We start from the raw sequence: 22,927 nt of genomic DNA, 5'->3' as shown, positions 1-22,927 counted from the left end.
GAAAAACGCACACTGCACATTAGGTGAAAATATGCACAATGGTAGGTATCGCATGATGCTTTTTGGGTGGGTTGCGTAATATGTTGTGAATATTACGGGCACAGAGGAAACTTGGAATGAGGAACAAGAAGCAGTTACCAGTAACCGTAAGGCATGAATTGGGGAAGCAGAAGACAAGCATTTTGACACTGCTTATATTTCTAATAATGAGTGGTGTGTACGTGCGTGCATTTAGCATTTATTGGCATGTATTACGTGCTAAGGGCTTTTTAAAATGTTTTACATGTATTAACTCATTTACATTTCATAACGTAAAGCATTATTATCTTTATTTTAAACTTGGGGAAAACAAAGCCAGGATGTTTACTTTACTCACTAGTGTGAGACAGAACTGGGATTCAATCCTAGGCAGTCTGATTCCCAAGTCCGCGCTTTTAACGGCCCCACTATACCACCTTTCTGAATATAGATAACCTGATCCTAACGCCTGTTTCCTGCCTCCACGCATTTGCCATTGCTTCCTGGGCTAGATCCTGTCATGGATTGAATTATGTCCCCCCAAAAATGTGTGTATCAATTTGGCTGGGCCACGATTCCCAATATTGTGTGGTTGTCCTCCGTTCTGTGATTGTATTTTATGTTAAAGAGTATTAGGGTGGGATTGTAACATCCTTAACCAGGTCACATCCCTGAGTATCCCTGGGGTGTGGCCTGAAAAATCTTTTATCTCTTAAAGAGATAAAAGGAAAGGGATTTGAGCAGAGAGCTGGGGACCTCAAACCACCAAGAAAGCAGTGCAGGGAGCAGAGTGCGTCCTTTGGACCCATGGTTCCTGCACATAGAAGCGCCGAGTCTGGGGAGAGATTGATGAGAAGGCTGACAAGAGAGAGAAAGCCTTTCCCCTGGAGCTGACACCCTGAATTTGGACTTTTAGCCTACTTTACTGTGAGGAAATAACCTGTTTGTTAAAGCCATCCACCTGTGGTATTTCTGGTACAGCAGCTCTGGATGACTAAGACAGAACCTTTCTTGTTGACCCTACTTGCTTTGGTTCTTGACGTTTTCTGTGGCACAAGCTTTAGACGGTTGGAGTCTTGAGGCTGAAATACTAAGAGTACTTTGCAGGGAGGTGGTGACGAGGGAACACCTCTTTTAAAAAATTCCTACCCACTATCCAGCCTGGCTCCTGTGATTTACGGAAATGGAGGCTGACGAGGGGGACTGACCTCAGAGTGAGCATACACCCTTTCCACTTTGTTAGCAAATGCTAAGCAATTCTTTTCTTTCTTTTTTTTAACAACCTTTAAACATGCTTCAGTGCTTCTTCACATCCAAAGAAGCAACACTGCCGGCCTGGGCCTTACCTAGGCCGACCCGTCTTCAGAAGCCCAGGTACACTTCCTCAAGAGGAAGACAGAGGAGGGGGCACAGACTTCAGCTGGAAGCCTGGGGGCGCCAGAGGAACCCATTTGTTGAAGGTGTTTTCATAGCAGCCATCGTTTGGCTTCTCGGCCCTATATTCCAGAGAAAACCAAAAAACCAAACCCATTGCCACTGAATAGATTCCAACTCATAGTGACCCTATGGGACAGAGTAGAACTGCCCCATACGGTTTCCAAGAAGCAGCTGGTGAATTCGAACTGATGACTTTTTGGTTAGCAGCCTTAACGCTTAACCACTGTGCCAGCAGGGCACCCTGAGAAACATGAAACCAATTTGATATGGTACAGGCATTTATCAATGTGTTTGTCATTAATGCTAGTTATAATATTGGGCTTACGAAGAAACCACGATATGAAGAAAGTAAGGCTCCAATGGCTTCCAGGCAGCAGATCAGCTGCAGTGCACAGGCAGGCATGGGGACCCCTCCAGCAGAGCAAAGTGGCCCACCCCACCGCCTACTGTGGACAGTGGATAACGGACTACCTACAACAGCGAGCCTGCTCGCTCGTGATATCTAGAGACACCTTGGAAAGGGGGCTCTGGGATAATTTAAAACCCCAGCACTTGACAGTTCCCCTTCAGGAGATGTTCAATATGTCAGTACCAGGGAGAAAGAATCCTGTGCATAAATTTCCAGGATATTTTGGGAACAGACCCAATCATTGGTACACAGACACGGGGTGGGGGGGGGGCTGATCAAGTAGGACCAACGTCTCCTGTTGTGTTTTTTCAATAGATTTAGTATACTGTCATTTCAATTTGGAAGTTTATTTTTTCCATGATTTTTATATATCCAGAATAACACAAATAACACAGTTTCGTTGTTTTTGTGTTTGTTTTTTTGCACATTCATTTCCCCTAGAACAAAAAGTGAACAGTTTTTTTTTTTTAAATTGGAACCATGCTATTAGCTGTTTACAAAAGTGAATAAAAAGTAGCTCGTTTTTAAGTCTAAAATAAACAAAGTAGAAAGAAGCAGTTTTTTTCTACAGTATTTAGCAAACTTAAGAAAAAGTCTTTAGAAACACAAAAAATGAAAAAAGTTGTTACAGGCATTAACAATATTTTATAATGAAGCTTAAAATCTATTTACATACATAAATACAATTAACTCTGTTGATGCAAGTCTTCTGGAAGGAAAAGAAAAACAAAACAAAACAAATGCCAAATGATCAGCCTCATCAAGACTGATCTGGCTAAAGGGAGGGGAAAAATCCCAAACCAACCAACCAAAAAAAGCCAAAACAACTGTATACTGTACGTAAACAAAAATGTATTTTGTTCAGATGTTAAAAAATGTTTTGAGATTACTGTTAAACTGATTTTTCACGTATAAAAACTCCAAACGTAAGTCATCCCCGCCCCCCCCCCCCAAAAAAAAAACAAAACCAAAAACTACCAACAGCAAAAATCACCAGGACGGAATGTCCCAAGAAAACAGATATTTCAAGACAGAAATCTGCAATACTAAATTGCAGGACATTTGAGTGAAACCATTCATTTCCTTTCTAATCAGAGTATTTCTGTTTATCTGCAAAGAGACCTTAGGCAGCAGAAAGGCTGTCTATTTACTCACTGATGGTAATTTGCCCGGGAAGGTTTTTGTTGCTGCACTTGGACAGCAAGCAGACCCAAAATGGTTGGCAAAGCCACTGTTGTGCTGGAAGAAACCCATGAAGAGGAAAAAGGCTGACTCACCATGTTCCCTTCTGTGAACTGAGTGGAACTGACGCTCCTTGTGTTCTGGACATTTGGATTGGTTGTGGGGGCTCCTTAAGAAGGCAGGAGAGAAAAGGTGGGGTTCAGGAGAGGGAGGGAGGAAGAGATAGGTTCTTAGGGAGAAAAACTGAAAGATGTGTCCATGTTGAATTCATAAGGAAAGGCAGGAATAAGACATAGAAGTGGCTTATTCACTCTCTTCTCCTGGACACATGCTGGGGAACACGTCTCCTTCTTACATCATTGGCTGAAGGATCTCACTTAGGAACAGAACACCCTAATTTACCTGAAGGCAATGAATACGGTTTCTCAAGGGGGAAAACACAAGTGAGACCCATCTTCGAAACAACTAAATTTCAATTTTTTTTTTTTTTTTCTGGAACCATTAAATACTGTTGATGCTGAGAACTGCCTGCGAAGCTCTGAATGGCCAAGCCAGAGGGTTTACAAAACAGTGACAAGCCCTTCCATCCACAGCTTCGGGAGTGGAGGCTCAACATGAAAGATCATCTGATTCCCTTGTGGGGCATTAGGCTGGTTGTGAATTGGACTGGCAAGTATTGTTTTCCTTCATTTTCTCAAGTCAGCTGTGGCGATATGCACTGAAAAGAAAATTCTAAGTTCAATTTGGAGGAAATGTGCTAGTGGTCCATAAAAAGTTTTAAATTTTATGACAATTGGTAATTTTGCTGCAAAAATGTAATACAGAATAAAACACGAAACTGAATTGTGGAGGACAAGTTATGTCTAAAACAAAAATGAGTATGTTCTGCTTTTCTCCAAGAGCTGTTTTAGCTCTTTCTAGGTAAAAATGACCCTGACCACACAAGCTGCTTTACTCTTTAATTCTTTCACCAAAGTGCTACTGCATCTGTGTAAAACAAAGTCAATATATATATATAAAAATCAAAAACAAGTTGTTTTAAATAAGTCCAGCTGTTTTGCTGCCTGCAGCCAAAGACCTTTCTAATTTGAATCCTTAAATTTATAAAATAAAAATCAAACACTGTTCTAAAGTCCTGCTTTCAATACTTTTCAGTTGTTCTGAAATTGCTTCAACTAATTTAAGAGGTACGTTAAATACCAGAGCATTTTGAGCACACACGTCAAAATCAGCAGTTCGTATGTATGAGCTGATCAGCTGCATCCTGACCACATCCTCCAATAAACACAGTGCCGTAAAACTTACAGCCATGTCGGATACATGAATCGTAGCTCTGGGCAGCAGTGACATGAAATCTTCCTGTCATGCAGGTGCACGGGTCTCAGTGCACACCCCCCACAGGGTAGGGTTTCAGCTTGGGTGGAAGCAATGCAAAGACGGGGGGTACTCTGCCAAGTGATTCCATGAAGGCACACAAGAGGGAAATTGACTCACCAGACCTACTTCTGCGTCACCCTCTAAAAACTTAGCTGGGGACCTTCCCTCAAAGGCACCTGGTCTTGTCCCTTGAGGGACAGCCAGAAGTTTTGCTCTGCATCAAAGGGTAGGTGCTGTGCTGTATCAAGAAAGCTATTTTCTTCAGGATAAAATAATGTGAACTCTGCGTTTAGATGACCTACTTCTTACCCTAGAACTAAACAGTTAAGGAACCCTTAAGTTCATTCGTTTGGTTCCCATGTAGATCCTGCTCCTCCACACATCTTATTTGGGATGTGTTTGGTTATGAAGCATGTCTAAATTATTAGGAGACCAGGGTAAGCAAACCCTTAAGCAGAAGATACATCCTCTCCAAAGGGCCACTGACCACAATCTCTGGCACCTACCTGAATCCCCTGGGACTAGATTTGACCTCTGTCTGAAGACAGGGAGTCAGTTATGAGACCCTTTGTTGAGCTTGGCAGAAAATTCTGTAATTCTGATCCTTAGAGTGACCTTCGGTTTCTAAAACGTCTATTAAAACCACTGCTGCATTAGCTACCAACTGTTTTAACATTAAAAGGAGTTTAATGTAAACAATAATTCTAGATAACCAAGTGATCACATTACCCATCCTTTTTTTTTTTTTTTCCAGCCAACTTCACGTGATACATTTAACTTTGGCTACTACCCAAACGAAAAAAATGTAGTACTTGCTATTTTTTTCTTAATAAAAGTACATTTAAATAATAAAAAAGTATCAACACATAAGCAAATGTTTAAACGTCAAGATACATAAATATCTAGGAATTCCTTGTGGGAATACAGTAGTTGAAAATGACCCAAAGCTGTAGCTGTTTCTCCAAAAACAACTACAAAAAAGTCCAAAAGAAAAGTTAAATAAAAACTTACAGAAAAGGGAATCAGACTTCTTTTTTCCAATCATCAAAGCAAAAAAGCAAGCTCAAGTTTTTTATACACATATATATATAAAATAAAAATCACCTAAATGCAAACACGCATTTTGCAACTCATAAGGTGCGGAAAATTAAAATATGAATTAGGTATCAAACAGGATGAGTTGCACCCACCCTCCCCCCAAACACAAATTCCACACTCTTTGGAATCAACAACTTGGTTAAAAAGTTAAAGTCCAGGGTATAAACTCTTTCTTTTATTCACAGCATTGCTAAATCAGAAGCATTCACAGTTTCCCTCTGGGAATCTTCCTGTTTGCCTTACAACGTGTCCATGCGGTGGCGACGTGGACACCCTCAAGTTGTGTCAGGTTGGAAAAATGCGAGATGGGCCAACAGAAATTGCGAATTGCATGGGCTTCGGCAGCGCAGGCGGCTTGGAGGCCCGTCCTGGGGCGGCCCCAGCAGGGCGCTCACCCCTGGCCGCCGCTGGGCCCACGCAGGCTCTGCTGGACAGAAGCTGGGCTCTGCAGGAGGTTCTTCCCGGCGCTGTCACGTGGCCACTGCGCGGCGGCCTAGTGACACGGGGACGCTTTCCCGGAAGCCCACGGGCTCCCTGACGACGACGTAGAAAGCACGCGCCTCAATATGGCCGCCACACGGCCTCCTCGAGGCGCGCGGTGGGCGCCATGTTGGTAGGCGAGTTGCTGTGGCTGCCCTCGGCCTCCACCCCGTCGCTCTGGTTCGGGAGGCTGGGGTTGAGCAGGGCCGAGCCTGTGGAAGCGTTGGTGCAGGGTGGCAGGATGCGCGGCGGGGAGCGCTCGCCGCCCACCATGGAGAACTGGTAGGAGCCGGCAGAGGCGCCATAGTACAGGTGGTAGGACGGCGAGCCGGCCTGGAACGGGCCGCCCTGCGCCTGCGACGAGCCGGGGTAGGGCGGCGGCAGGTACGTGTGGTAGCGCGTGGCTGAGCCCATGGCCGGCATGCCGATGCCGATGCCCGACGTGACGGGCGTGGGTGAGTAGGTGAAGGCGCCGGGGTAGTGCATGCGCGGGTCCGAGATGGAGGGCAGCGCGGAGAACTGGCGTGGGTCGCCGAAGGCCGTCAGGTCCGGCGCGGCTGGTGGGGGGGGGGGGTGGGAGGAGAGAAATATCGCGTGAGTTGGGAGGCTGGGGGGAGGCCACGCCCCTTCCCCCTCACTGCCCTTCGGAAGACAACCCAGAATGGTACAGCCTGGAAGGAAGAGCGTGCGGTGGTGTAGATCAGTCCCCCTGCATCCGCGGGGATTGGTTCCAGGACTCCGTAAAAACAAAAAAAAAAGTCGCTACCATGGAGTCGATTCCAACTCATAGTGACCCCCTAGGACAGAGGAGAACTGCCCCATAGGGTTTCCAGGGAGCAGTCTGTGGATTCCAGTTGCTGACTTTTTGGTTAGCAGCCTAGCTTTTAACCGCCGGGCCACTAGGGCCCCATCCAGGACCTCCACAGATAACAAAATCCGTGGATGTTCAAGTCCCTTGTATGAAATAGCATAGTATTTGCATATAACCTACTGAACATCCTCCTATACTTCAAATCATATCCACCAAAAAGAAAAAAAAAAACTGGCCTCAAGTGAATTCTGACTCATGGTGACCTTATAGAAAGTAGTAGAATGGCTCCATAGGGTTTCCGAGGCTGTCATCTTTATGGGAGCAGACTGCTACATCTTTCTCCTGCAGAGGGGCTGGTGGGTTCAAACTACCAACCTTTGGGTAAGTAATCAAGCCCTTAAGTACTGTGCCACCAGGGCTCTTTTTGTGTACAGCCCTGGAAACCCAATTCTGCCCGTCCTGTAGGGTCCTTTGCTGTGTTAGCAATTGACTTCACAGCAGTGGGTTTGGTTTTTAGTTTGTTTAGGGCAGTTGAGAATTGGCAGTTTCCTATGGTTCAATCTATCACATGCTGTAGCCATGACTACGAGTGAGTATCAGCGAATATGATAACCACTTATCTCTGTCCCCACATCTACCTCCAGATGAGTTCCACATTTTTAGGGCAGATACAGCCTTGATTTCACCTGGTATTCTCTAACATGTGCTTCATTCGTGTGTTCACATAAGCGGATGTGGGACCTTGGTTTATCTGCTCCAGTTTTTGCATGTGTCGGGGTTTTACCAGGAATGGTGAAGCTTTGTCTATGAAATTCACTTTGGTAGAATTGTGCATGTATGGTTCTACAAACTGGGCTCTGATTCTTCTGCTGTTCAGTGTGTCCCTCTGCATTTTTCTTAACCACAGGCTGCTCTTGGTAAGTACTAGGGGGCTTAGGTGCTAACAGGGGTTCCTTGTGTCCTGTGGATTAGGATTTCTCAACAGTTGACATTTTGGACCAGGTAATTCACTGTTGTGGCGCTGTCTTGTACATTGTGTGATATTTAGCAGCATCCCTGGCCTCTACCCACTAGATCCCAGTAGCGATCCCCCCTCCAGTTGTGACAAAGAAAAAATGTCTCCAGACATACATTGCCAAATGTCCCAGGGGTGGAGGTGGGGCGGGGGGTGGGGGGCAGAATCATCCCCAGCTGAGAACTACCACTGGTGTCCTGGGGTAGTTTCTGTTCCTCAGACTTATTCATTCAATGTCCAAGCCAGGACTATAGTCATTACACCAGCAAATCCAAAAGACAGCAACAAAACAGGGCAGAAGCAAGAATGAAATGTTTTAAAATTTCTAAGTTCTCAAATCAACAAACAAAAGAACTCTAAGCTGAGGATGGTATGTGGCCTGTGTCCTTTTGTGTTCAGGCTGATTGAGAAACTCAGGGGAGCCAGGAGCTTGTTCTGAAAGCAGAGCTACCAGGGTGGATTAATCTGTTTTTGGAAGGCATAGGCTGTTGATCAACTTCCTCATATTTCAAGCCTATTATTCCAGCAGCGAGCTAGTTGGTTCGTTTTTTGTCTCTCTCTCTAATGGTCTTTTATTGCTCTAACACATTTTGAAACATGAACTCCTTTGTAAATGTGGGGTGAATGTGATGAGGGGCTATATTCCTCATCAGAGAGGTAATTAAAGTTTGTAGAAAAAGCCAAAGTCTGCAGCAAAGCCCCTCCACTAATGAGGAAACCGGTAGTCAGACTTTCAAACACACACTCCTATTAATCTTTTCAAAGAGAGTCAGATATATGGGCAGGGAAAATGTCATAAAGGACAGTGGTTCGAGGTCTGCCCTTTCTTGGCCACTCTTGAGCTAGCTCTGAAGTCAGGCCACACCTCATTCCACACGGTTTGTCCCTGCCAGCTTGTTGGGGCCTTCTGTGAGCAAGCCCCGGGTCACTTGTTTGTGCTTACACGGAGAGCGTTAACAGGAAGCTTTACTCCCTTTTTCCAGTTAGACTTCTGTAGTCTAGGGAGAAGCCGAGGTGGAAGGGAAAGCACTGGGCAAACACAGTCAATCTGTTTTCATCTGAGGCAAGACTCCGGACACAAATACATGACTCTGCCCATTATTCCTCTTGCTTCATTTGCCCTGAGACAAAAAGGTGAATCTACTGGAAAAATGAATGAAAGGTCACCCTGTTTCACAGAGATGTCTGGACATGCCCTGCCCGTCTGTTCCAGCTACTGCGTGTTAAGGTGGTCATGGCACCGAGTTACTGGAATCCGGGGTGAGTCCATGGTTTGTCATAGGCATAAGTGCTGGGATGATGTGACAGCCTCAGCTGTCGTGGAGAGCAGCTCTTCCGTGTGTGGGAAGAAAAGTGAAAGATCTTAAGTATAGCCCAGGATTTTTCTTCTGTCTGTATGTAGCAACTTCATACTGCATGACTATCCATTAGCAAAATGGATGCAAAATAATATTGATATTGCAAAAAAAAATACCTTTTTTGGTACACATTTTGATAACAGAATGACTTAGGCCTTTTAGATGTGTTCGGATTCAAATGATCTATCCAAATATTTGTTTTCATTTTGTGTTTGGTCTGACAGCCCTCACCAAGACCCAGCACTCCCCTGGCTAAGCTGATCCATTCTCCTGGCTGGCCCAGGTGCTCCTTACTCAGCGCCACTGAATTGTGTCCTACAAAGTATGTGTTAGAGTCCTAACCCTATACCTGTGGATGCAGTCCTATTTGGGAATAGGGTTTTCTTCTAGGTTAAAGAGCCCATTGTCAGTGGAGGGTGTGTCCTAAAACTAATCACTTTAAGCAATAAAAAGAGCAGATAGGCCTAGAAGCCAGCAAGGACGAATGGGGAAGATAGATGCTACGTGAAGATCACCAAGGAACCCAGGAAGAGAAACTGAAAGAGATACAACTTCCCACAGAGCCAACAGAGAGGGACTTCCCCTATATCTGTCACCCTGAATTTGGACTTCTAGCCTCCTAAACTATGAGAAAATAAATTCTTGTTCTCTAGAGCCACCCCCTTGTGGTATTTCTGTTATTCCCGTACTAGGTAACTAAGATAGAGGGTGAAGTGAAGACCCCAGATGCCCACATAGAGCTTTTTCCCAGTAGGAAATCTGGGGATTAGCTGGCTCAGGCATTTGGGTTGCAAATGTTTCCCCACTGGTGGGGCTAAATATTTGCCATGACAGCTCCAGCCTTCCTTCTGCAGCTTGACAAGCAGGAAAGCAGCCCCCCTCCAGGGCCCCTCCTACTGCCCCAGAGGATTAAATAGCCTGAGCAGATAATGGCAGCCTTAAAAGGTGCTTCTGCCTGACTCAGATTAATGCATGCTGTCCACTGCCCAGGTTGGCAGCTAAACATTAATTTTTTTTAAAGAAAGAAAAGCAAACCTCCAGATGACAACTCTTTTCAGACAAGGTGTGGAGGCTGTCTGAAAAGGATCAGGAGCCAGACAGAGTCCCAGTCCCCTGGCAGAAGGAAGCCCAGGTGGGGCTGGGGCCAGGGAGAGGGGCAGACACAAAGCCTGGGGCGGATTCCCCCAGCAGAAGGAAGCCCAGGTGGGGCTGGGGCCAGGGAGAGGGGCAGACACAAAGCCTGGGGCAGCTTAAAAGGTAAAGCAGACACGGGGTAGTGTCAGGTTCTCAAAGCTGTGGGCCAGTCGGCCACTTTTCTTTTCTTTCATGTACCCTCCCCCCCACCCCCCCCAGGTTGATGACACTTTTCAGGTCTGTGCTCCAGGCTTATTTCTCCAGGGAGTTCCGCCAAGTTGAAGAGCAGTGTCCCTGCAGTTCCCTGCCACCAGCGAAGAAAGCTCATCTGGAATTTTCTCTGGTCACCCTCCGACAGTGGAGGATAAAGGTGCGTTTTCCCTCCTGGTGCTGAAATGAGCAGTGGTTTTTATCTACCTCATGCTCCATTACCAAAAAATGTCCTTAAAAAAAAAAAAAAGTTGCCGTGGAGTTGATTTTGACTCGTGGTGACCCCATGTGCTTCAGAGTACAACTGTACTCCACAGGGTTTTCAGGGCTGTAACCTTTTGGAAGTAGACTAGCCAGGTCTTTCTTCTGCAGTGCCACTGGGTGGGTTCAAGCCAGCAACTTTCTGGTTAGTAGCCCAGTGCTTAACCGTTGGCACCACCCCAACCACGCCAAACTCAGTGCTGTCGAGTCAATTCCGACTCATAGTGACACTATAGGACAGAGTAGAACTGCCCCATAGGGTTTCCTTACAGAAGCAGACTGCCACGTCTTTCTCCCGTGGTTTGAACTGCTGACCTTTGTTTGGTTAGCAGCCAAGTGCTTAACCGCTGTACTACCAGGGCTCTTTTGCGCCACCCAGGGACCGCTAAGATGTCTTTACTCCTTGGGTAATTGAAGTCCACGTTATTCAGAAGCATAAGTGTGATGGGGGACTTGGGAGTGGGCATGTTAAGAGACCAGTTGCTATGGATTTTACTCTGACTCATGGCAACCCTGTGTGTCAGAACTGTGCTCCGTAGGGTTTTCAGTGGCTGATTTTTCTGGAAGTAGATCACGAGGCCTTCTTCCTGATTTGCCACTGGGTGGACTCAAACTGCCAACCTTTTAGTTAGCAGCTGAGCACATTAACTGTTCGCAGCACCCAGGGACTCCACGGGCATGTTACTCATTCCTTTAAAAAAAGGTCACCCTTCTGTCTGAACACTGGCTAGCTGGGGCAGATGGCCCCTAGGGTTCTCGGACTATATAGTGCCTGTCTTGGGTGGTGACCACGTCAAGACTCACGTCAGGAATCCTAGCGCACAGACATACTGCAGGGAGATTTCCAAGGAGGCGGTTGTTGTGGTATCAGAAGTAGCCCATAGTTAGGAGGCAGAGCTGAGCCACCGAGAAGAGTTAGAGAAAGCTGACAGTTGTCTCTGAAATCAAATGCTGTTCCTGAAACTTCTAGAAACAACAAACTGGACAGCAGTCATCATTCTTGTGCCGCTCCCTTGACACCTCAGCCCAGCAGGTGCTATGAAAACGTGGTGTTAATGCCAGAAAACAATGGGAAAACTGAGCAACTGAGCTGGCTTTCCGATTTCAGTACAGCACCCAGGAATACTTTAAGGCAGTGGTCCTCAACTCGGGGCACTTTTGCCTCTCAGGGGACACTTGGCAATGCCTGGAGACATTTTTGATTGTCGCACCTGGGGGGAGGGTGTTACTGGCATCTAGAGGCCAGAGATGCCGCTAAATATCTTACACAAGACAGCCCCACAAAGAAAACTCATCTCACCCAAAACATCGACAGTGCTGCTGCTGAGAAACCCCATCTTAAGATGTCTGAGAAGCTATAAGTGGGGGGAGAAATCTGAAGTAATCACGGTTGTCTGCGAAACAGCATTACACAACACTGAAAATGGCAAGCCTGGCTTCTTTGCCCCTTTGCCTGCCCCCTAATCTGCTGTGATCTGATCTCAGGAGCTGAAAAGCCCAAACAGCTACCCTTTTCCCAGTCCAGGACAGATTACGCGATAAACAAGGTAGGCACCGGCTTACTTGTGCTTACTTACTGATCTGTAGTGTACGATTTCACCTATTTTTCACCTCATCTTTGTGAAAAACCATGTGAAATTGTGCTCTACAGATTGGTAAGTAAGCACAGGTAAGCCCGTGTGTACCTTGGTGCAGGTAACCTGCCTCTGCCCCAGTACATGGGCAAGTGTGTTCACGGGCATCACGGTGTCCAAGTGCTCTGAAGTATTTTCACAGTTGGCTCAGGTCCAGCTTCAAAGCCCCAAACAGTGAGTTTCTCTTTTTGCTTTCAACAAAGGTATTTTTCTCTGTAACTGCGATTTCCCTGCCCACGAGCACAGGTGAGTGCCAAGCCCAAAGGGCTTGTGGGTTAAATGACTAATATTTAATGAGCTCGCATTGACAACAACGGTGCCAGCCATGACCCCGAGCTTCTCCTCTGCTCCTCTAGCCTGGGTGTGAACAACTCATTGCTGGCTTGCTGGAAATGTCTCATTTGGGGCCTGTTTTCTTCCCATGCCACCCGTATCCCCATGTGCCATTCCTGTGGCCTGTGACAGTTCACTCTCCCCACCACAGGCCAGCTCCACGATCCTGCCACTCCAGAAGTCATTCGGAATAGTAAGTTCTAGAGGGTGACTATTGTGATGAGTTGGCCTTTCATCCTGTTAACCCTTCAGCTGCCACTTGTTTCTGCCAAACATGGGTAACCCCAAAATGCCCAAGGGATTGACTTCTTCAAGCCACTTGTGTATCCACACCTGCAGTGTCTCTGTGTGTCCAGAAAAATCAGTGCATGGATGAGAGCCTTAGAGTAGGATAGGCTGCCTTGTCTTTAAACTGTGTTTTATAAGCTTGAAAACGTCTACCAACGGCTTCCTGCATCTCTAAACTTCCCCTCTAGCTTGGCTGGGAGAGTGGGTTTTCAGGCAGCTTACTTGAGAGCCGACTGGAAAGCTCGGCAGAGAGGGTGGTCATGCCGCTGGCCCGTCCAGGCGAGATGGGTGTTGCTGGGTGTACAGAAGGAGAGGCGATCGACCCCAGGTACTGATAGGACTGATCATAGGACCACGGTGGGGACGGCTGGAGCTGCCTCGAATCTGCAGAGGATCAGGGAGGGCAGTTACATAGTGAGTGGGGGAGGGAGGGGTTAAAACAAGGAAAAAGCCTTTAATGAGAAATTAATCAGCTTTGTTTAAATAGTTATACTTGTATGCAACATGTTGTTGTTGTTGTTAGCTACTGTCAAGTTGGCCCCTGACTCATGACAACCCCATGCACAACGTAAGGAAGTGCTGCCTGGCCCTGCACCATCCCCCTGATCAGCTGGTTGAGTATCAGACCACTATGATCCATAGGGGTTTCAATGAGGATTGGACCTTTGAGAGCCATAGGGTTTTCAATGAGGATTGGACCGTTGTGATCCATAGGGTTTTCGTTGGCTGATTTTCGGAAGCAGATCACCAATCCTTTCCTCCCAGTCAGTCTTAGTGTGGAAGTGCCACTGAAACCTGTTTAGCATCATAGCAACACTCAAGCCTCCACTGACAGACGGTGGTGGCTGCCCATGAGGCGCACTGGCTCAGAACCGAAGCTGGGAAGCTGGGTCTCCTGCACGGAAGGCGGCGGGAATTCTACCACTGAGCCAGCAGCGTCTCCATGCGCGACGTATGTTATCAGTGTTCAATAAACCACTAAATCCCAGCCTCTACTTCTGTTGGATGATTTCCCCCAAAATGGTGCTGGAGTACAGATTGATTCTTTGAGACTTTGGTCCAACAACTGTTCCTTCTAAAGGTTTCGCCTGAACCAGTTGTTGGTAATGAGAGGAGCTGATGACATTTTCAAGGTTAATGTTCAAACTGTTTAGCGAGAGCACTTGACACCTTCAGGTGTTGAGTCTGCAGACAAATGCAGCTTTACAGTAATTACAGTTATCATCATAAAACATTTGTTCGAGTGTTTATCAACTCAGGTGATCAACTTTCTATAGTCAGTAAGCAAAAGAGAACGTAGAGTTTTGGTATTTTGTGTACCTTTGGCAAAAGTATTCAATGTTTTTTTTTTTTTAATGTCTTCTATTTAGGTGAATTCTCTCCCAAGGATAATAGAAGGAAAAAAAAACAACAACAAAGGTTTAGCTGGAACACTGATGATGAGGTCTAGTGACTACTAGGTCACAGACCCAGCAACAGAGAGCTGGTCTGTCAGCCCTGACTAACTCAGGTGTCTAGCTCCCTCCAGACTTCAAGTTTGTACCTTTTAAAGGAGAGATTTTGGGTGAGCTCTGGATGGTGCAAATAGTTAATGCGCTTGGCTGGTCATTGAAAGGTTAGACGTTCCAGTCCACCCAGAGGCGCTTCAGAAGAAAGGCCTGGCTATCTGCTTTATAAAAATCAGACACTGAAAACCCTATGGTGCACAGTTCTACTCTGACACACATGGGGTTGCCATGAATTGCCTTGATGGCAACTGGTTTTATTTTACAGATTGCTACCCTAAGAGGCCTGTGATGGAGGAGGAACAAAGGTCTGTGTGACCTCAGAATATTGAGGCAAAATGGATTTTGTAAATCTGACTCCAGCACTCAGAGAAGTCTTTTCAAAAGTATCACACTCTTTATAGATGAAAAGGAGGGAAAAAATTAATCTCTGTTTTTAGACAAAATGTGTTAGGAAATTTAAACTGTCCCATCACAAGGCAGCTTTGCATTTCCTTCGGGCTAAACATTTTCTTTTTGCACCCCACAGAGGTAACCACAACCCACTGTAACTCTCAAGGGCCTTAATCAGGGCTTCGAGCTGCTGGGAGTAGCAACCTAGGAATGGCAAAGTTTCCTAGGAACACACCAGATGTAACTTTTGTGGGTGCCATGACATAAATGAGTTGTTACTCCTCATCTCCAGCAGTTAGGGTTTGCCTTTTTGGTTTGTCTCTCTGCAGTTGCCAGAGTGGTCCACAGAACCAGGCATGTGAAGGTCAGACCCAAGTCTTCCTCCCTCTGTTCTTCTGCTGGCTTCTCCCCTCCCCACACACTTGTCCATTTATTCCTTTTATTTTTTTGAAAATAACCAAATTTTCGAGTTTGAAAAATCTGGTAGTGCCTGGGAAAATATTTTAGCTTGGAATCTTTGGAATCCAGTATTAGAGGAAGGTCTTTGTTTCATTCTGAATTTTAGAGGAGATGACAATAAGAGAGCTGGCCTATTTTAAACTCAGTGGAAAATAAACGCTCAACTGCAGCTGAAGATCCTACTTAATCTTATACTAACAGTATTTCCAATAACAGGAAAGCCAATGGAAATAGCTGACTGCCCAATAGTCCAATATTACCACAAGCGTTTTGTTCCAAATGAAAAAAAAAAAAAAAAAACCCCAAACCTCAGTTATTGTCTATAGACATGCATATGTTCTATATAGACACATTTCCTAAGTGAATATACTGTACTCAAATATTTTAATCATTTAAAAAGAAACAGAGCGGCTTTATAATTGCCGTAAAGCACTCGGGGGTGTGAACTGCAGTGCAGTAATTCATGCCTAGTGGTGTAGACAGCCCAGCACCCCTAACCCCCTCTAAAACCACACTGAGCATAAAGTATTATGCCACGATTCATGCCCTGTCATGTTTTACTGTAGTGAAAAAGTTGTGCTAGGCTTTTCTAAACTCGTAATTAAACCATGCCAACGTTGCATAATGTTTCACAGCCTTTTAAAAATATGCTTTGGTAAAATGATCTTTATGATTAAAGTCCAACTTCGATGATTTTTTTTTTTTTTTTAACACAGGGTTTAGATTCAACATATTCTTACTTCACACCATAACTTAGTTTTGCAGGAGATGGTGGGGGGTCTGGGTAGGGGTGGGCACTGAAAACTTGAACTCTTGTGAGCCATTGTCTTTCCTATGACCAGAGTGAACTGCAGCTGAGTTCATTGCCACTGGTGGGCCAGAAGGTGGTGATGGTGAGCTTCTCATGTGGGGTTTTTGGGTGTTTTCTTTTTCTCCATGTAGTATTAGTAAGAAACCAAAGCCCAAACTAAACAAGAAGAACCTAAGGGCCAATAATATATTACCAGGTGCTGTCAAGTGGATTCCAGCTCATGGTGATACCATGGTGTCAGAATAGAACTGCACTCCATAGGGTTTCCAATGGCTGTGTTTGCCAAGCCTTTCTTCCAGGGTACCTCTGGGTGGTCCCAAAGTCTCAACCTTACGGTTAGTAGCTGAGTGCTTAACTGTCTGTGTCACCCAGGGTTTTCTAATAATACGTATATGCTGGGTTTAATATTCAGTGACTGTCCTTGCTCTTACGGGCTCACGTAAATGTGAAGGCACGAAAGCGCATTTGAGACACCAGTGTTGTGGGCCACCCTGAGTGCCGGGCCAAGAGCTAGGGGCAGTGGGTTGTGGGCCTGTCTGTGGTGGCCCTGGATTGCTTGCTTACTCTTTCTTCTCGTCTCTGAAAGGAGATCGTTTCTCGGCCCTCCCAAGGGTGACAGTGCGGGATTTTTGTTCACACGGGCCCCATCTGGTGTGTTAAGTGGAGTCAGGTGGAGGTGTGGGGTGAGGAATGGTGCCTGTAATAACAGATACGTGTATTCCGAGAAGAGGAAGTAGGGAGGCATAAAGGGGAGTTCTCCAGAAAAGAGGGCACAGGCCAAGGAAGAGCACCGCTGTCAGTCACTGTCCAGCAAGTAGGACAAACTTGTTTTTGAAGGAGTGGTCTCTGAGAAGATGGTCCACTGGAAGCAGTACAGAAGTTATTGAGAATTTACTGCGACAGAAGTTATTGAGAACTTACTGCGTGCCTGTACCTGTTGCTGTCGGGTTGATTCTGACCCATAGGAACCCTAGAGGACAGAGCAGAACCACCCTTGTAGGGTTTCCAAGGAGCAGCTGGTGGATTTGAACTGCCGACCTTTTGGTTGGCAGCTGAATCACTTAACCACTGTACCACCAGGGCCGCGCATGTGTTAGTTTAGCTGGTAACGAGTGATGAATAAGAATAATCGGGTCCCTCACTGGTGGAGCTTTACTCTGACATCAGTGGAGATCGTGGGACTGGATAATATCTGGAAAGGCTTCTTCCTTTTGAATTAACCATCATGCTGAAAGTTGTTTTGTCCATTCATGTATTCATACATTCATGGGCTCGTGAAGTTATTCACTTGCTCATTCATTCAGATTTCTAACTAACAGTTATGCAGTTAAACACTTGACTACTAGCCGGAAGGTTGGTGGTTCAAACCTACCCAAAGGTGCCTCATAAGGTCACAACTTTGAAAACCTATGGAGCACAGTTCTACGCTGTACACTGGGGGTTGCCATGAGTTGGAATTGACTCCACAGCAGTGAACAACAAGGGCCATTTCACTGAAGACTCACGAGTGAACGGACCATAGTCCCTGCCTTCAGGGAGTTACAGCTAGTGTGGGACCTACAGATTGTATCCAGGCTAACCACTGGACTTGCAGACACCTCTTCCCAAATTAGGAACAAGACCCTAGTATTGTTTATTACATGCTTATGTTCGTCCTCTGAGAGGAGCTGAGCAAGGAAGGCACCAGCATGAAGTCGTACAGATTTTGGTTTGAATCCTGCCTTCACCATTAATAAACTAGCCGTATGCGCTTGGACAAACTGCTTCTTTTCTCTGAGCCATCGTTTTCCAACTTTGCAGGGTCATGGTGAGGAATAGGTGAGATAACCTATATGTAAAGCAGTCATCACGGTTTCTCCACATAAACGCTTGGTGAGTCTGAGCATTTGTTATAACTATATTATGGAAAAGGGAAAGAAATCCATGCCTAGGGACTTAGCTGGTATTTACTGGTAAGGCTGCAGCTACCTACTCCCTGGTAAGACTCAAGCAATAGCCTTCTGCTGGCTGCTGCAGGGCGTGGCAGCCTAGCACTGCAGAGGAGCAGGGCTCAGGAGACTAAATGGTGAAAGGACAAGGAAACCGGAAATGAGGGTGGGGGGAGTCAGCAACGGAGAGAGGTTTTCTCAGCCAACTCATGTTTCTATTAAAACAAAAACAAGCCACTGGATTAGAAAATTAAAATTTAAACTTTGCATCCTGTTTTTTTTCCAGGGTACATGGTATTTCAAGGAAGCCACTTTGATGACGCCATTTTGTTATTTTTGATCATCAAATATTAAGTAAAACAGGCACCTCCCTCCGCCCCTCACACACACATACACATTGCTGAGCCTTACTTCATTCTGTTTGAAATGGGGGTCAAAGAAGAGGTGGAAATTAGGGATTGGGTGGGATTGAGGATAGCAGTGAACTCAGGTGTCCGTGGCATATATTACCCAATAAGAGAGCAGAATGCTGTATCTTTTGTTGCGTCAACATCAAAATGCCTCAGTCGAAAAAGGCCTGTGAAATGATCCAGGTCAAAATGTCTTGCTCTTTCCATTTTCAGCTTCAACATGTAAAGAGCTTGGAAGTCATCGCTCCCATCTTTGCAACAAGAAAAATGCAGAACAAACTGAAAAACCGCAACTTAGACCCGTCAGACAACTGAGATCTCAGATCAAACTGCCACCCTGAAATCTGGAGAGAAAGACAAATACAGGCAATCACAGTTGGGATCTGCTTCCCAGGAGCGGAAGCCACTGCAGCCGTAAACACTTAATTGATACTTCTGACAAATCACTGGGGGCTGAATATAGACTAGTATGAGAATGAGACGTTCCTGGGGGCTGCTTTTTTAGCGGTGGAGCCCTATACATCTATGGATTTTTCATGCAGGACCCTACCATGTTTTCATGGGATCCAGTAAAATAAGAGTGGATCACAGCCGAAAGGGCTACAAAGCAAAGGCTCTATCTTAGGAGGAGTTGTTAGGGAAGCCCAAAGACAACAGGGAACAAAAACAAAACGATGGAATTTGAAGCCTCTGTACCTACAGCTACCGCAGATGTTAAACACAGCCCCCAAAAGGGGGAGCAAAGAATAAATGCAACAAATATGAAACAGTTACAAACTGGGTAGGTATTAATCCAGTCATATCAGTCATCGCTTTAAATGTGAATGGCCTAAATACACCAAGGAAAAGACAGAGACCGTCAGAGTAGATTAAAAACAAGAACCAGCTATATGTTGTCTATAGGGAACTCACTTTATATATAAACACACAGGAGGAAGGTATACCACGCTAACACTAATCAAAAGAAAGCTAGAGTATTTAATTTTAGACGAAGCAAACTTTAGAACAAGGAAAATCAGGCATAAAGAAGAGCTTTGCATAGTAGCAAAGGGACCAGTTCTTCAAGAAGGCGTAACAGTCCTTAACATGTATGCACCTGATGAAAGAGTTTCAAAATACATAGGCAAACATGGGGAGAACTGCAAGGATAAACAGACGCATCCACTGTTGTAGGTAGAGACTTCAGCACCTTTCTTTCTGTAGCTGATATGCAGGCAGGCAGAAAATCAGTAAAGACAGAGTTGGCCCATACAGGACTATAAGTCACCTTGATCTAATGGACATTTATAGGATATCCAACAACAGCAGAAGACACGTTCTTATGTTAACATGGAACAGTCACCAAAAGAGACTACATGCCAGGCCATAAAACGCACCTTAACAAATTTAGGAAAATAGGAATCACGCAAAGTATTTTCTCAGGCCACAATGGATTTAAACTAGAAATTAGTAACAGAAAGTTAGCTGGAAAATTAAGCAACACAGAAGTAAAATTTTCTCAAGAAAAATTTAATAACATTTTGAACTAAATGAAAACACAACTTATCCAAATTTCCGAGGTGCAGCGAAAGCTGTGCTTCAAGGGAAATTTATAGCATCAAATGCATCTATTAGAAAAGAAGAGAGACCTAAAATCAGTTATCTAAGCTTCCACCTTAGGAAACCAGAGGGAAAAAAAGCAAGTTAAGCCTAAAGCAAGTGGAAGAAACAACAAAAATTAGAACAGAAGTCAGTGAAATCAAAAACAGGAGAAAAGTAGAGAAAATCAGTGATACCACAGCTGATTCTTTGCAAAGATCAAAATGTCCTGCATTGTCCTCATGCCCCTTCAGGCTACTGCAGAAGATGGACAGATAGACCTCCAGCCTCCAGTCACTCCCTCAGCCATCCGGGTCATTCTCTGGGCCTTCTGAACACCCACTCTCCAGACCTGCTCCCAGCAGCACCACAGGGGCCGTGACACCGTCCCTCTGCCTGGGCCTAGGGGAGGTTGATGTCATCCGCTTGGTTTTTATAGTTGAAAAGCTCTCTCCTTGGCTCTTTGGTAGATATCTTTAAAAGGCCAGGTTGCCCCATCACATTTAAAAATAAAGAGCAGACAGTTACGTGTGCCACGGTGCCCTATCTTCTATTTTTAAAAGAGCCAAACCTGCTTGGTGAACATACAAACCCTTGGGGCGGCCTTGTTTTTTTCCCTAGCAGATTTTTTTTTCCCTCTCTCTGTTTCCAAGGAGGCACAGCCGTTCCCAGGGTGCCTCCAAGTTCACCTCAGTCAGGGGTGGCTGGTGTAATGCCCTCTCAGATGCCTCAGAGCACACAACAGGATGTGACTCAGGACTCTGAGATGTGAGTCAGTTTCCAGGGTGATGTGTCAGGGCGAGCCCCAGGGGTGGCTGGTATCTCCCTGTCTGGGGCACTGGGGAGAAAGATGTGGGCTCCCCTGCAAACAGAAGGAGCCCCCAGCTGCTCAGCCCTCTTCCTTCAGGATTGTGTGATATCAGCTTTCATGGCCCCAGGAGATGGGTCACTTTCCTGAAGGTCCCACTGACTTTGAGAAGTGATGTTTCCTCAGGACAGTGCAGAGGGGGTGAAAATACGGCAAGCACCAGAAGCGAGAACAGGGTCACCTACAAGGTCATGCAGGTAGCAGACCCTGGACAAGCACGTTGGTGCTATCAGTGAATCCCATGATAACCTGAGTCAGTTCCCACCAGCCCCGGATCCTGGAAAAAGTGGTTGTGAAAAAGCCTGGTATTTGCCAGCCGTTTTGTCTCCTGCTGGTTGCAGACATCTTGGTTAGTCACGTACAACTAAGATGCTTTCATTCTTCCAGCAATTACTTTGAAGGGAAGCATTCAGACCAAGCCGGGACAGAGCCCAGCCTGGGTAGGCAGCATTTAAGAGGCCTTCAGGGTTTTGAGGCATCCCATCCTCACAGCCAACAGGCGGACCTGGGAGGTGGCAGGCTGCCCACAGGGAGGAGGAGGGACCTGGGCTGCCGAGGCTCCACAGCTCACCGCCCCTAGGGTCCATAATGTGCACCCAGCTGGCAGGCCTCCTGGCATTGTGGTTGGGGTGCTGGGCACCCAGAAGGCTAGTTCCTAATGTCAGGGCCACCCCCAGGCCCAGTGGCTCACCACAGAGGCCTTTTCCCCTCAAACCTCTGTTCCTCGCCTAAAATTGGGGTAACCAGACTCACCTGCCGTACAGGTGTGAGAGTTAATTAATGTTTGTGGTGCAGCTTTGAGATCCACAGATGAAAGGCACTGTGTAAATGCAAAGTGCCGTTCCTCATAAGGGCTGCCAGACGGCTCCCAGGGGAACGCACGGCCCCCACCATGGCCTGCCCTCCCTCAGATCGGGCAGGGCCTCTGGAAAAAGGATCCGTCTGGAGGCAGAGCCCTGTCTGAGGAAGAGTTGGGGGTGGGGGGGGGGGGTCACTCGCTTCTAGAAAAGACGGGTTTTATAACACTGTCATTCTCTGCACCTTCTTGCTGAGGGGAGGGAGAGGGGACTTCAGGACACAGGGTGGAGGGGTGATGGTTTGGAGAGCAGAGAAGGCCTCCCTTTGGTCTTTCTGCCGCATCCTCCCTTGCAGACAATTTTTTCCCTGTACTGTGCTAAATAAACATCCACGTCAGATGCCTTTCTCAGAAAGATGCTTTGCACTCACACTCTCTGCCCCCCTGCACCTACATACACTTCCCAGGCCTGAACTACCTACCAACGGGCTGGATAAACTCCTGCAGTGCCAGGCCATGAAGTGGAATGTCCAGAGAGTCTACAACCTTCCTGTTCATTTCCTTCCATTCCTCTTGTTCCCACTCCTCCAACAAAAATCCCAGAAAATGGAGAGTCAAGCTGGTTTTCTGCTTCCATCTAGCCATTCCCCAGCACCTTCTTTTCTGTTAGTTCCTTGAAAGAGACCAGCCATAAATTATGTCAAGGGTTGGGGATTCTCAGGAAGCCTCCGGCTAGGGCCTGTGCCCTTGATGAGGACCCTTTTCCATAGAAAACACATGGCCGACACCTCATAGTGGGTAGGTTCAAGCAGGGGAGACACAAAAGTCTCTCAGGATGCCCGTAGCTAAAGAAGCAAAGTTTTCTGAAGGAGGATTTCATTGAGGGTAGTACATGAAATCAAGTCGGGAAATCAAATGATGTATTTATTGCATTGGGCAAATCTGCTGCAAAAAGATCTCTTTAAACTTCCAAAAAGTAAAGATATCACTTTGAGGACTAAGGTGTGCCTGACCCAAGCCATGGTATTTTCAATCACCTCATATGCATGCCAAAGCTGGACGATAAAAAGGAAGGCAGAAGAAGAACTGATGCATTTGAACTGTGGCATTGGTGAAGAATGTAGAATATACTGT

General features: G+C 46.0%; 1 protein-coding gene across 1 annotated transcript in view; it reads right to left on the bottom strand.

The window, feature by feature from the left end:
* Positions 1-2,998: 2,998 nt before the first annotated feature.
* Positions 2,999-22,927, bottom strand: part of RUNX1 (RUNX family transcription factor 1) — a 297,632-nt gene continuing 277,703 nt past the window's right edge. The window contains exons 7-8 of the mRNA XM_049858276.1: positions 13,268-13,429; positions 2,999-6,558 (exon numbers count right to left, since the gene is read on the bottom strand). Of these exons, the coding sequence (XP_049714233.1) occupies positions 6,083-6,558; positions 13,268-13,429 (638 nt within the window). The 3' untranslated portion in view covers positions 2,999-6,082. The remainder of the gene's footprint in view (positions 6,559-13,267; positions 13,430-22,927) is intronic.

This window comes from Elephas maximus, chromosome 18, assembly GCF_024166365.1.
Source record: "Elephas maximus indicus isolate mEleMax1 chromosome 18, mEleMax1 primary haplotype, whole genome shotgun sequence".
Lineage (NCBI taxonomy): Eukaryota > Metazoa > Chordata > Mammalia > Proboscidea > Elephantidae > Elephas > Elephas maximus.
This window is presented reverse-complemented; position numbering and strand designations above follow the sequence as displayed.